The sequence below is a fragment of the Otolemur garnettii genome, unplaced genomic scaffold (assembly GCF_000181295.1).
Source record: "Otolemur garnettii isolate 467f Iridium unplaced genomic scaffold, OtoGar3 scaffold00010, whole genome shotgun sequence".
In the NCBI taxonomy this organism is placed as follows: Eukaryota; Metazoa; Chordata; class Mammalia; order Primates; family Galagidae; genus Otolemur; species Otolemur garnettii.
Genome location: NW_003852405.1, coordinates 38100344 through 38116253, shown reverse-complemented (window position 1 = coordinate 38116253; position 15910 = coordinate 38100344). Strand labels below are relative to the sequence as shown.

Here is a 15910-nt window from a genome sequence, read left to right as displayed (position 1 = left end):
GGGCTCTCCTGTGTCCTGGCTGAGAAGCCCTCCCACAGGTCAGCCTGTGTGGAGATTGGGGCTCTCCTGTGTCCTGGCTGGTCTTCACCTTCACACTTTCTGTCTCCTCTGGGGACCCCCTGCCCCCGCTTTCTGTAAGTCTCTCAGATCCATCATCCTCTGCCTCTCAGTATGTAGATTGCAAGAGGGATCCAGTTGTCTTCTTCAGTTCTCTATTTTTATGTGGCTGGAAGTTTAGTCTTCCTTTTGTATCATTATTTTAATATCCTCATCTGTGAAGCTATTTGTTGTAGCTAAAAACAATTTCATATCTTTAGGAAGCTACCCAATTACTACGTGTATGTGAGGACAGTCTTGTGGTTAGTCCTGTAGCAGAGGAATAAGTTAATGAAATAAAGACCTTTATTATAACAACTTTGAAGTATAGGGTAACCCACATTATTAAACTGTAGTTCAACATTACACTGAGGCTGTTCTGTCATATCATTGTGTTCATCTCATGTCAACAAATTATCTCCCTGTCAGTAACTTCCCTTGTCCTCTTTCTCTTTGAATTTTATAAAGAGATTTATTGCAAGAAATTGTCAGTTCTTTTAAAGCCAGTTGGTATTTGACTAAGACATTCTATGAAGATTTCATGTCATACTTATGGTCATATCTAACATTATAATTAAGAACTATGGTAGAAAGCATATAAAATATGCAAATCATAGTGCTTTTATTATAAAATAGCTCTTATCAGATAAATGAGAATTTCTGGAAGAAAGCCTGTAAAAGGTTACCTTTTGTACTTCTGATTGTTCCAATGCTTCCCATATTTCTGCATTCATTGAAGGTGCACAGTAATCAGAAGGGCTTACTTCCAGAGCCAAATCCAGTGCAAATCATGAAGAGTTTAAACAATCCTGCCATGCTACAGGTTCTCCTACAGCCCCAGCTGTGTGGGCGAGCTGTCCAGCCAGGTAAGCCCATGTGTACTGACTAAATTAGAATGTTGGTATGAACTTCATGGTGCTGCCTGACATGTGAGATGTGGGAAAATACATTTACTTGTGAAAAAGCACATTTAAATTAGTCTAAACATATATCATTTTTCTAAGACCTGTTAATGAATTTTAATCACTAATCTGAGGTGTTAATGTTTTTTGACTATTGCAATAGGTAAAACCCGCATATGTGTTTCTTTTCTTTTCTTTCTTTTTTTTTTTTACTATTAATAAATGTTAAATATTAAACCTTCAGCTCTTAAATGAGATGAATTTATAGTCCAAGTAATAATTAACACACTACATTGTTGTAGCCTCTATCAAGAAAGGATGTCACACTTTTCTATGTAGTATTTTTAACAGAATTATTTTGTTGAAAAATGCTAAATGTTGTTTCTTGTTCTTTCCTTTCTTCTCCCATTCTTTGAACTTCAACTTCAGAATTTCAAAAGAATTAACTCTTCTACTTAAGTTGTTTTTTTAAAATTAAGAGATGTTTTAATTGGAATGTAATAATTATGCAGATTTATAGGTCCAGAGTGATGTTACGTTACATGTACACAGTGTGTAATGATCAAATAAAGGTAATTAGCACATCTGTCTCCTGAAACATTTACTATTTCTTTGTGTTAGGATCATTCAGAATCCTGCCTTCTAGCAATTTGAAAACATGCAGTGAACCACTGTTACCTGCAGTTGGTTCAGGTCTACCGAGTGTCACCTCGCCCCTCCGGGTGGCCATATTTGTGTTTGTCAACCGGCTTCTCCCGACCCTCTCCTCCTGCTGCCCTTCCCTGCCTCCCCAGTTCTGCTTCCTACTTCTAGGAACTCAACTTTTTCGGCTCCCAAATATGCGTGAGAACATGCAGGCTTTGTCTATCTGTGCCTGACTTGTTTAATTTAATTTAGTGTCCTCCAGGCTCACCCATGAGGCTGTAAATGGCAGGGCTTCCTTCATGCTTATGGCCCAGTAGTTTCCACTGTGTATGTGCCAGGCTTTCCTTATGTATTCATCTGTTGATGGACACTATGTGGATTCCCTGTCTCAGTTACTGTGAACAGTGCTACAAAAACATGGCACAGATACCTCTTCAATGTGTGCATTTTCCTCCCTTCAGATATATACCCAGTAGCAGGATTGATGGAGCATGTGGTAGCACTGTTTTAATATTTTAAGGGGCCTCTACACTGTTCTGGTAATTTTTTTTTGTAATATAGATGTTGAAAAATAAAAAACACTTAACTGTGAGAAGCAAAATAAATAAATGAAATAAATCCTTGTTGTAACCAAATGTTTTAATATTTACCTTAGTCTACACTGGGACTTCCTTGGAGGGCAAGTGTGATATAACATCTTGCTTTCAAGTACAGAATTCTATAGCTGTACTAATTTACATCCCCACCGATAATGTGTGAGAGCTCCCTTTTTTTCTATATCCTCTACACATTTTTGTTTTTTTGTCTTTCTAATATAGCCATTTTAATTGGGGTGAGGTGACATCTCTCTGCAGTTTTGGTTTATATTTCCTTGATGATTAAATGGTGCTGACCAATGTCATATATTTGCCCATTCACATGTCTTGTTTTGAGAAATGTCTATTCAGACATTTTGCCCATTTTTAATTTGGATTATTTGTTTTTTTGCTGTTGAGTTCCATGTATATTCCATGTATGCTAACCAATAGATTGCAAAAGTTTCTCTCATTTTTAGAGATGGTCCCATCAACTCAGTGGATGGCTTCCTGTGCTGTGGGGAAGCTCTTTAGTTTGATATAATCCTATTTGCCTATTTATGCTTTTGTTGCCTGTACTTTTGAAGTTTGATCCATAAAATCTTCACCCAGAACAATGTCCTGAAGCATTTCTCCTATGTTTTCTTCTAGCAATTTTGTAGTTTGGGGTCTTACCTTTGAGTCTTTAATCATTTCAACATGATGTTTGTATATGGTAAGAGAAGTTATCATCAGACCTCTGCATATGGGATTGGATATCCCAGTTTTCCCATGACCATTTTTAAAGAGGCTGTGCTGAACTTACTTTTTAGGTCAAGTAATATTTTCTCTGATTTTCTACAGTTAATTCCCAAACATATTGCTTGCAAGAGAATTCTTTCAGTATACTAATTTTTCTCCCTAAAATGCCTTTTTCCACATTGAAGTAAGTATTAGAATTCTAAAAGGGTCATCTTCCATACAGTCTCACATTATCACAACTTGGCTAAGTTTATGCTATAATTAAACATCAGCTCCACTCCCACACACTCCATGTTTCCCTGTGCTAAAGAGATCATTGAGTTCATGGTTTCCTGTGGGTTGATTAGCAGATAGAATTCTGTACCTGAAACCAAGATGTTGTATCACGCTGCCCTCCAAGGAGGTCCCAGTGTAGACTAAGGTAGATATTAAAACATTTGGTTGCAACAAGGATTTATTTCATTTATTTATTTATTTCACTTCTCATAGTTAAGTGTTTTTTATTTTTCAACATCTATATTACAAAAAATATTACCAGGACCTTTTCAGGACACTAAGTATTTTGAATATTGTATATGCAGTAGAACCTGGAGGTGACCACCCAAAGGACTGTAACACACAGGTCAGCACACAGGGCGGGCACCGTGGGTGCAGCCTCTGTCCACTGAGCACCGGTGGTGCTCATCCCTCCTGTTGACCTCCTAGAGGCCAGTGTAGGATGTGGTCAACTATGGAGGATCTGTTGTACATAATTTTGTATGTTATGACTATTTCCAGCTACTTTACGATAACTAGGTGGAATTTCTTCACATATTTTTTACCTCATGGTTCTTTTTGCTTCATATATTATGTGTTCTGAAAACATCTCTTCTGAAACATACTCTCGTGTTGGGGCTCTTAGACTTATTAAGAGTGTGGTTACCATTTATTCCTGTTTCTTTGTGTGTAGTTCTGTTTTTATTTTGTAATATTTTTGTGTATAATTTTCAAGGTCAGGAATTATTTCTCCTTTACAACCAACCTCTGCCAAAATCCCCGAAACAGATTAAAAAAACCACTGAACAAATAACATAGATTCAGTTAGTGCTGTACTTACTAAAAGATTCATATGTTTCGTTTCACCAAATATTAGAGGATATTAAGCCTAGGTCTGGCATTTTACAACTATGGCAGAAGGTGTTGGAATTTTAAAACAATTTCCAGAGTTGAATCACAAGGAAAGGAGCCAGTCAGGATTGACCAATGACAGGGTCACTCTGTTACTGAACTGCTAACAGATTTGGAGCTTGTCTTATTTATTTTTGATTCCATGTATCTCATACACTGTTTATTTGTGTTTTCTCAAAGCGGCTCTTGGAACACCTCACAGCTTGTCACATCTGATGACTCCCTCCATCTCTCCTGCGTTTTTACATCTGAATAAAGCACACCAGGTGTGTAGGTAACATTGAGTGCTGAAGCATCAAATATGTACTGGGAGCCAATATTTTGTTTTTTCTTGACACCAAAAATTCTCACGAGCATTTTACTTTTAAATAAAATCTTTAGGAGCAAGTACTCCCCACCCCAACACCACCCATTCCCCTGGAGTTCAGCTCATTATTTCTACACAGCCTTCAGATCTCAGTGGAAGAATTAGTTCTGCAAGGAACTCTTCTCTTGCTATTTGTAAATGTAGGTTTTACAATTAATTCATGTCTCCCTTCCTCAGGACTGTAAGATCCGGGAAGGCAGATGGTGTTACCATGTCTCTCACTGAGCAGCACGGGGCCTGAGACAAAATGTGCTCGGTGAACCTCCCTCAGATGCTTCAGTGAGTGAGCAGAACGTTACCAGCAGTAAAACTGAAAAGGGGTGAGAGGGAGGAGGAAGGTACCAGGAGGAAAGAGCTAGGAGTCAGTCTCAGGACTGCTGGCCACTCCCTGCATATCATTGAAAGGATCAGTTAGCTTTGCCCGAAAAAGTGAAATATTATGTTAAGATAGCTCTGTTGCTTTCCCTCAGAGAACCTGGAGAATTGAACTTTAAAATGAATTGGGTTATACAACAGGTATAAATTTTTAAAAGCTAGGTTCAAAATTAAGTTAGTTTCAAAATTAACTTAATGTTTCACCCTTTTGCAGAGCTCAGCTGTGGGTAGCACTTCCCGTTTACTCCTCCAGAACCTTTCTCGAGTGCCACTGGCCCAGCAGCAGTTGGTGAAGTTTGAGAATATTCACATCAATAATGTAAGTGTGGTATAATTTTTTTCTTTTGAAATCAATTTATTCTTTTTCTAGAATCAGGCTGTTGGTAACTTTGTCTGTGAATTTTCCTAATGTGTGGTTTTCCTTAGGTTCCGTGTTACTGGTGTGGGCAAAAGCCTTCATGTTTTCTCTTCTTTTGTAGAAACCTGGCTTACTTGGAGACCCCCCAGCTGTGGTCCTTCAAACTGCCCTGGGCATAGGGCCAGTGCTTCCCCTGAAGAAGGAACTGGGACATCAGGGAGAAGCTCGTACAAGTAAATGATGCGTTATTTACTGAGAAGTCAGTTTGAGATTTAAAGGTGGTTTACCCATATTCTATTTTTATTTACAGGAAGGTCAAATTTGAGTTTTATTTAATCATTTAAAATTTTAAGAACCCTTTTCTATTTTTGATACTGACAAGTTATTGATGGACTTGCTTCCACACCAAACTAAGACTTCCCTGTGGGATATGCATAAATGTTTTATGCAGGTTCACAACTGTTCAAGGTGAAGGCAAAGACTCACAGAAGACCTTGGCCAGGTCTGTGTGTCCGTTTATGTTGTCTGCCTGAGAAACCCTTAGCTGTTAGAGAAGAAGTATTTAGTATTTGTAAATTTAATTTATTTGTATTATCTTTAAAATATGATCTCCAAATTAGGAGTTAAAGAAAAATAATATATGTGCTTGTACTTCTAAAAAGTATGACAAAACAATTTTTTTTCCTAGAAAAACAGGAGCACAGTATTATGCTAAGATTTCTTATTTGAATGTGAGTTTGAAGGGCACTTTCAGTTTGAAGCTTAATTGAAATTTACTTAAAGTGATTATGCTAAGTGAAAATTAGCATATAATTTGAAAGAAAATTCAGTTCAATGTGGGTAGTTCATTTAACCTTTTACCCCTAAAAGCAAATAGTCAAGTGGTCAAATAATCTCAGTCAATTCTAAGTGTTGAAATTCACAGACAAAATTAAACCAGTCAATTTTTGTGGTATGAATGGGATTCTAGTCTTCCAAAAATTAAATTTTCTATGAGCATAAGCTTGTGCAATTGTGTATTATTTTTATTGGATTAAATAATAAGCTGTTTGCTTTAGTATGTGTTGCTTTAAGAATAGTAAAAATCCAAAGTGGCCAAATAATTATATGGCTAAAAATGATAGGAGAACTAGAGTATCCATCTCTAAATGATTAGCACTAAAATAACTAAAGAAATTTTTTGTCTTGTGTATTTGTAAACTATAAATATGATTTAGATATCAAAATTAGCTGTTTTCATTTAATTTTGACGCATAGATTTTTTCAAAGTGGAATGGTTTAGAATTTTCTCATTAAAATCTTTGTTTAGATGTTCTCTTTATTTCCTATAAAAAAAAATGTAATACTTTCATGTATTAAATTAAAAAAACAACAACAGTGATGTGGTGGTGTTTGCCAGCCAGTTCTCCAGTTAACAAAGCCTAGCTCTGTCGAGTTCACACATCTGTACGTGTGAGTACTCCAGCCAAGGCTGACACCAGGTTACCAGTGTGAAGACCCTAAAGTCAGGGATTGAGAAGAGATTTGCACAGTCACTCTCCTGCACTGATACAAGCTGGCTGACTGAATTCCTTCAGTTAACTTTGTGTATTAATTTTAAGTATCAAAGACTTACCATTCCCTTTAAATGTGGAAGCAGGAAAGTTGCAATGATGGCATAAAAAAAAAAGCACTGATATAACTTAAATGCCAAAAAGTACATAAGTTTTGTTCTCAATTTTATCAACTTAAAAAATATATAATTAAAACTTGGAATTAAAAAATTTAATTTTGTTATTATCCTGAAAGTTGTTGAAAATAAGAGTATCATTAATATTGTAAGTTTTAGTTTTTTCATAAAGGAAATTCCCAGTTTATAACCTCTAATCTTACTTTTTGAGTTTAACTATAGGTACAACTTTGATCTCTCTGTCTCTGTGTTTTGTCCATAACTTAATAAAATTGAAAAGAGTATTGTAAATAAGTCTTGCCTAACTAAAAGCCTTTTGCACTTGTGGTTCACTCTAGCATCTAGTCTGATTACAACTCAAACACCTGCAGCAGCTGGAACAGGCCTGTCAATGTTCTTTCCAAGTCAACACATCACGGGGCAGGCTGGGTCCGGGCACAGTGGCGCTCAAGAGAAACTATCAGCCCCCGTGGGAGCAGCAGAAGGGGCTTTCTCAGGGTCCCAGCCTTATCTTCAGACCTTTCCAAATCTCACTACAGAAGGCTTGGTGACAAGAGGCCACGGGCAGCAGCAAAGCCAGCCAAAGGGCACAGAGGTGAGATAACTGTGCTCTCACACACACACACACACATACGCAGTTACACATGTGCACATGCATGCACGTATACATGTGTGCAAACATGCAGTTACACACTGTGCACATAGTTACATGCACCTACACACACAGTTACATGTGCACACATGCAGTTACACATGTGTGCACACACATAGTTACACATGTGCACACTTACACATACACATGCTGTTATACATACAGTTACACTCGCACACACTCATACACGTGCACATATGCAGTTACACACCTGCACACGCTCCTACATAGTTACACACACTCATACATGCAGTTACACACATGCATATTTATGCACAGACATGCAGTTATGCATGCACACACACTCACACACAACACATATATTCCTTTTTAATTTTATCTTAAATGAAATTACTCTAATAACCATATTCTTCTTTTAATACTAGGTATTTTAATTTGTAGTTGTTTTACAGGTAGCATAATATATGAAGTATCATAAAGCAATCTTAAGTCTTTTTAAACTTTACAAGAAATTAATAGTATACCTTAAAATATATAAATGTGGATTACAAACTAGATAATGAAATGGTGACTTTTTCATACTATACATTTACTTCTCAAAATTGAGGAAAACATTGCATTCTCTAAAAAAAACCTGTTATTATAAGTGAACAAACAAAAACATCTATCTTTTGATTAAGTTATACCTGCTGACATTGGGGCCTGTCTTAATTATTTGTTCATCTGTCTGTAAGTAAAATAATTTTAACTTGTGTAAAATGAGTATTTTGTGCTATTTTAAGATAATTTAAATATGAATTATATGAATTCTTTATTTTTTATTTGCTTTTTTGACAAACTTATGACATGCATGGGTTTAAAAATGATATTTTAAGTGTAAGTGTAAGATATAAACTAAGTTCAGAATTTATAATTTAGAAAAGCTTAGAAGTACCATTAATACTTAATCAGTTATATGATGTCATTATTTATTAGACTTTCTGAGTAAATAGTAATGTTATTCTTTAAGATATGTTCTTTTTGTATCTTAAATTTATATTCTATAATTAAGACATTTTAATATTGAAAGGCAGAACCAATTTTATTTTATCTCAGGAATATCAGTGTCAGTTATTATGCTCTACTGTGTTCAGAAGAGTCTGATCTCTGTTTTAATTCTGGAAAGTTTTACCAACATTGCATTGGTGCCTGTTCTATTGACATTTATAAATGTTACACATATAATAAGTAGATAGAATAAAGCATAGCTAATTTTTACTTTATTTATACCCTAAAATACCCTTTGGTTTGTAAGTCTTATAAAACTTAGGCTATAAACAGCTTGTGAAGAAAAAACTTCTGTTGGTTGTATTCAAATGTCAAAATAATAATTAATTTGTAAAAGGGTTTGCTTGCCTGGTTACAGCAGGAGGTAGGGCTAGAGTGCACTCCTCGACATTGAGCGAGCTAAGGCTGCTCTTTGTAGAATGTGCTTTAAAAACTTATTTGCAGTATCCATTGCTTGGGTTATTGAGGGAAATTAAACAAAAGTTATGAACCTATTTGAAGACTTTGTATCTTTTTGCAGTCTTTAACTCTTTGACAGCACCAGTCTTTAAATAAACTGGATTTAAAGTGATGCATGTAAGGGGCACAGGAGTCTATTTGCAAGAAGAGAGGCAAAATGAGGCAGGGTCTAGAAAACAAGTCCTGTGAAGAGAATTCGAGGGAAATGGATGTATGGACCCTGAAGGGGATGCTCAGACACATATGCAATATTTTAGGATGTCAAAGAGTAGTCACATGGCGTCTGTGTTTCACCAGTGGGTAGAACCGGTCCACGAAGTGCAATGTGCAGTGAAGTAGATGTAACTTAATGTAAGGAGGAACAGTTGAAGCTTCCAAGCACAGAGCAGGCAAATGTCATATCTCTGAGAGTGATTGGAGCTGTCTGCCAAGGACACTGTGGAAGGGATTTCCCTCCGACAGTAGGTGCTGGGGCCAGGCAACCATGGCACTTTCTGATTGTGAGATTTACGCTTTGCTGAGCAATCGATTTAAATTTGCTTTAGGTTTCTTAGACCTGCATCTTTAATGCTGTGTTCACCAGTGACTGGTGTCTTTTTGCCTTGAGAGTGACCTCTGGTGTTTAAAAAAAAAATTGGAGAGGTCTGGATTCTCACACCGCCCCTCTCCGAGAACTTTATTCAGGTAGATAGGAATGAGAGCTATAGTTTGTGTTTATTGTGGTAAAATATACAAAACAAAGTTTAGCGTTTTAACTAGTTTTTCTATGTAGAAAGGGTAGCAGTAATGACATTCCCAGGTCTGTGCAGGGCGGCCAGAGCTGCTTCACCCTCCAGGACTGAAACTCTGTGCCCGTCACACTCGGCTCGCCCCTCCTGCTCCCACCAGCCCTGTGATAGCTGCCTCTGCTCTTTGCCTTGGTGACCATGACTGTTGTAGGTGTCACAGAAGGGGTGTCCATTTGTGCCTGACTTAGCATCACATTTCAAGGTTTGTCACATTGCACGTGGCAAAATAACCCTGGATGGGAATCCCCTGCTTTCTGAAGGCTGAATGATATCCCATCGTATGTGTGTGCCCTGTTTTTATCCATGGGCACTTGGGTTCTTTCTGCCTCTTTTTTTGGCTACTGTGAATAGTATTGCTATGAACAATGGTGAACAGATATCTTTTTGAGTCCCTGCTTTCAATTCTTTTGGGTGTATACCTGAAGGTGGACTTGCTGGATCATATTGTAATTCTATGTTTAATTTTCGGGGGAGCCACTACGCTGTTTTTCACGGTGGCTGCACCATTTTACATTCCTACCAGCAATGCACCAGAATCCCAATTTCTTAGCATCCTAGCCAAAACTTGTTTTCTGTTTTAACTACCTATCACAAAAATAGCACAGACTGGGTGGCTTGAACAACAGACATTTACATCTCACAGTTTTGGAGGCTGGATTTCAGATCAGGGGGCCCCAGCAGAGGGTGCTCAGTGAGGGCTCTGTTCCGGGTTTGCAGGTGGCTGTCTTTTCTCTATCCTTGCTGGGCGGGGAGCAGAAGCGAGTGCCCCAGGCTGCTTGTAAGAGCACTGACCCATTCATGAGGCCCCCACCTTTGTGATCTCCCACAGGCTCTATCTGCCAAAACCATCATACTGAATAGACCTGCATAGGTCCACTTGTATGCAGATTTTTTTCAGTAAATACGTAAGTAAATTTTTGAGATTTGCAACAATTAGAAAAAACTTGCAAGCAAATTGTGTAGCCTAGACATAGCAAAAAAGTTAAGAAAATGTTAGATGTGTGTCATGAATGCATAAAATATGCACAGATACTAGTATATTTTACCATTGACTACCATAAAATACTGTATTTTGCAGTGTATAATATGTACATTTTTGCCCAAAATTTTGAGGGAAAAATAAAGATGCCCATTATGTATGTACTACCGTAGGGCTAGCGAGTCGGAGAGCCCAGTGGGCCTCACAAGGTCACTGCCCCCCACACTTGGGTCTGCTGGGGCACAGGGCTCCAGGAGGACCCTAATGTAGGTGGGGAGCAGGCTGGAGCAGCCTCTGAAGAGCGCTGGGATGGGGGCAGCAGCTGGCAGGGCTGGCAAGGTGGGCCATGGGCATGTGGAGTGAGGGCCAAGGGGCCTGAGGCCACAAGTGGGGATGGGGGATCCTGTGCAGGTCCGTGGGGGGTGCCTGGCTGTGCACCATTTCTGCTGCAGGTGTGATGTGGTGGGGGCAGGGGGAGAGAAGGGGCAGCCTTCACTGAGTGGGTGGCTGCCGGAGGGCAGTGCCATCTGCACATTCACCAGGGGCCCTCCCCAGATGTGTCTCTCCCAGCAAGAGCTGGCTACTTCCCCAAGGGGCATTTTTCTGAAAGTTTGGGCCAAAAACGTAGGTGTGCATTATACACAAAGGCACACTTTTCATGGCAGAATACCTATTCTGGAAGGTTAAAATTTTTCTGCATAACTGCATGAGATTAACTCTGGTGAACTCTGCCCCTGTCATAATTCACAGCCACCTGTGCCCTTGCCACGAGCTCACATGTTGCTAACATGCTGTGTGCTGCTTATCTCTGCCCGAGCACTCCCTTTCTTCTATAAATTGCTTATCACAATAAAAAGTCATCTCTTGGAGTTCTTATAAATAGTACAAGTTTTTCATTGTGTTTAGTGTGATACTGCCTTGAATTATACCAAGAGACTCACACAGGGTGCCACTAGTGAAGCTAGTTGTGCCCCCTAGATGCAGAGAGAATTCATGATGTCACAGGAAGAAGCTGAACTGCTGGACACGTGTGGTAGGCTGAGGTCTGCAGCTGTAGGAACTGCCACTTCAGATAATTCAAACTAGACAAAGAAAACTCACAGTTTTGATAAATACAGAACAGTACTATAAATGTGTTTTCCTAGTGATTTTCTTAGTAACTTCTCTAGTTTACTGTAAGAATACAGTATATGGTAACATGTAATATGCAGAAACAGTGGGACCTCCATGCTGACCACCTCCCTACACTGACCACCTCCTTAAGTTGACCTGTGTTTCATGGACATGAAGGACCCACAGGTGCGTGTCAGTGCCATAGTTCCTCCATGGGCTAACCCTTTGTTACAGTCCGGGTGGTCAGCTTATGGGGGTTCTGTGTGTTAACTGACCACTTATATATTAGTGAGTCTTCTAGCCAACTGCAGGCTGTTAGTAGTAAAGATTTGGGGTAGCCAAAAGTACACATGGGTTTCCCACCATGCTGGGGGGCAGTGCCCCTTGCCTGCATGTTGTTCAGGGGTCAGCTGTCCTGGAACCCTTGTACCTATTTGCATAAAAATATACTGACATCAGGGGGTGGTGCCTGTGGTTCAGTGGGTAGGGCACTGGCCCCATATACTGAGGGTGGTGGGTTCGAACCCAGCCCTGGCCAAACTGCAGCAAATAAAATAGCTGGTGTTGTGGCGGGCGCCTGTAGTCCCAGTTACTCAGGAGGCTGAGGCAAGAGAATCGCTTAAGCCCAGGAGTTGGAGGTTGCTGTGAGCTGTGATGCCACGGCATTCTACCGAGGGCAAAAACATGAGACTGTCTCTAAAAAAAAAAAAAAAAAAATATATATATATATATATTTATATGTATACTGACATGGTAAATTTTGTCATATATTTTCAAGAAATGTGAATTTGCAGCATTTATCATCTGGACGTGGAGTGGGAACCTGTGAAGGGTGCAGATTTAGTTTGGTATTTTACCAGGGGTAGATAAGGTCTGCTTTTGTCTTTTGGTTGTGCCCATAAAATATAAAATAAAAACCCTAATAAAAATGTTGATAACAGTATTTTTGGAAATGAGTTACAGAATTTGTTTTTTCTGGTGAAGATGAATTCTTTCCTAGTCCAAGGGACTGTGTTGTACCAGACAGCCTTTAATTCTCTTTCAGTTCCAAAATCCTGTGGTTCTAGAATAGTTTTTTTTTTTTTTTTAGCTTAATGAAGATTAGGTTTCATAAATTTTTATCTCACTAGATTAAATTTTGAAAAATAAATATTTCTGTGCACCTTCTGCATTTTGATTTTCTTGTACCACTTACTAAACACCCCTTTTTCTATTTTTGGTGAACAGGCTGCCTCTAAGAATCAGACTTCACTCTTGGGAGAACCTCCAAAAGAGATTCGGCTCAGTAAGAACCCGTATCTGGACTTGGCAAGCGTGCTGCCCAGTGCGTGTTTACCACGTAAGTGAGGGATCAGGGTTAATAATTTGAAGTTTTACTGAATACTTTCTATAATGAATTTTACTTTAATTTTTAACTTACTGGAAGCAAATAATGACTATTGGCCAAATTAAGGCCTAAAGTATTCTTTAAATTGAAGAAATAATTGAAATTAAGGCACTTAAAATTCTGCTATAAGGAAGATAACTCTTATAGTATTTTTATTTAGAACTTAATTTATTGAATTGTTATTGAGTCATGATTGAAAATAATTTTACAGAGGAATTATTTGGCAATACTGTAATGCTTTATAATGCATACAGGATCATTTTTCTAAACCAGAGGTGTGAACTGATAAGCAATATAGCCATCATATTTGGATACCCAAAAAATGTGTCAGCTACTAATAATGGCCAGAAATGGAATTCTCGCTTACTTTTTGGAGGACCCATCAGGCCGTCACTTACTGAAAATCATCAGACACGGATGTGCTGTAGCCCTGCCATCCACTGGAATGCTGGTATCAGGAATGACGTCCTGGGAAATAACTGGTGTTTGTCAGCAGGAGATGGCTCTAAACAAATAAATAGAATAGTTTATCATAAAATGAAATACTTTGTAACTTATTTTTATAATCAAGAGATATCTGTGTGTACTAATATTAAATGATCTCTAAAGCATATTTTTAAGTAGAAAAGCAAATGTGTACATAACAAATAATTCCATATATATTTACTTAAAGCTGTGTGTTCTCACATGTACATATTTGAGTATAAAAGCATGAAGTAAATTGGAGAAAATGAATTCTAGATCATTACCTATGGGGAAAAGATTATAGGGTTAAATGAAAAGATATGAAAGGTAAATTATTTTTCCCCCTTGAGACAGGGTTGCCCAGGCTGGAGTGCTGTGGCATCATCATAGCTCTGGGCAACCTCAAACTTATGGGTTCATATCATCCTCCTGCCTCAGCCTCCCCAGTAGCTGGGGCAGCAGGTATCACACCACCATGCCCCACTAATTTTTCTATCTTTTGTGGAGACAGAGTCTCACTGTGTGCCAGTCTGGTCTAGAACTCTTGCCCTTAAGCAGTCCTCCCACCTCGGCCTCCCAAAGTGCTAGGAGTATAGGGTGAGCCACCCTGCCTGGCTGAGTTTCATTTTTGATATACATCCTCTATTTGATGAAATATCCTTGAACCCAAACATTAATTTGTGAGTTTTTTAAGAGCCAGAAAAAAAATTCAAATATGTCTGTAATGTATATCTATTATACATATATTGATCTGGTCTAAAAATCGATGGTGACAACTATGACATTCACAAGAATGGTCCATTTACATTTCATATGCCTTGTTTTAAATATTAGACATATATTACTCGAAATGTTTCTATCAAAATTATTTACTCATAGGATGTGTGTTCATTTTCTGTGGTTTCAAATGAATGAGACAATATCATATAATATATACCTTTTCCCCTGGGGAAAATATAGATATACATTAGCCATCTAAATTTTTTTTAGTGTTTATTTGCAAATATGCTGAGTTAATGAGTTTTGCACTCAGTTTGTAATAAAATGGCCTAAGTAAAATAAGCATATTGATTTTGCTTTTAGCCTCTGCAAGTAAAACTGCTCTTCAGAAGGCTGGAATTGCAAACACCATTCTGGACGCAATCTCTCAGGGAAGTGAATCTCAGCACTTGCTGGAAAAGTGCACTGCTTACTCCCTACCTTTCAGAGACTATGCACAGGTAAATGATTGTTGGGTTCTGGTGATATGTCGGAAAATCAGTGTATTGAGCCACTGACTAGGAAACTATACGTCCTGTGATATTGCCTTAGAAAGTCAAGCTGTACTGACCTGTCTGGTATTTCCTGTTCACCATTTGAAATTTTGGAATGTGTTTAAGGGATTGTTTGGTACCCTTTTACACTAGATCAGGGGTCTTCAAACTACGTCCCGTGGGCCACATGCGGCCTGCTGAGGACATTTATCTGGCCTGCTGGATGTTTTTACCGCCGTTGCCTATCCTGCTTAGCAGCCGACTAGTCCTGGGCCTGCAGTCTGGCCCTCCAACAGTCTGCGGGACAGTGGACTGGCCCCATATTTAAAAAGTTTGAGGACCTCTGCACTAGATGTTTACACTGGTCTTTGGCAGATTCAGTCTGCAGAGCAGATTCAGCCCACCTCAGCATAGCCACATCCATTCACACGCTATCCCTGGGGCTGTCATGCGGCAAGAAAAGAGTTGAGTGGCTTCAATAGAGACTCTGTGGCCTGCAAGATTAAGCATTTTACCATCTGGCTTTTTATAGAAAATCTCTGCTAACCTCTGGTTTACTTCATGTAGACCTGGGAGACTCGAGGGAAGACCTCTGTTCCTGACCACTGCTTACAGGTGCAGAAAGGTGGTGATAGTTACAGGCAGCACTGTGCTGACTTTTAAACCAGTTGGCTGGTGAATAACATGAAAGTGTTATCTTGAAGATACACTATGTTAGTTTTGCTTTGGCAAAATTTCTTCTTCAACTTATTCTTAGTGGCTTAAGCTGCAAGTGTATATCATGTTAGCACTCTGTAACTTAGAAAACCACTGTGGCTCGGCTCCTATAGCTCAACCGGCTAAGGCGCCAGCCATGTACACCTAAGGTGACGGGTTCGAATCCCCAGCCCGGACCCGCCAAACAACAATGA

The 15910-nt window shown here is 38.8% G+C and overlaps 1 protein-coding gene across 1 annotated transcript in view; it reads left to right on the top strand.

The window, feature by feature from the left end:
* RAVER2 (ribonucleoprotein, PTB binding 2) overlaps positions 1–15910 on the top strand; it is a 68727-nt gene that overhangs the window by 34851 nt on the left and 17966 nt on the right. Inside the window, exons 5-11 of the mRNA XM_023509877.1 lie at positions 836–962; positions 4307–4392; positions 5083–5187; positions 5348–5459; positions 7234–7490; positions 13122–13233; positions 14830–14966. Of these exons, the coding sequence (XP_023365645.1) occupies positions 836–962; positions 4307–4392; positions 5083–5187; positions 5348–5459; positions 7234–7490; positions 13122–13233; positions 14830–14966 (936 nt within the window). The remainder of the gene's footprint in view (positions 1–835; positions 963–4306; positions 4393–5082; positions 5188–5347; positions 5460–7233; positions 7491–13121; positions 13234–14829; positions 14967–15910) is intronic.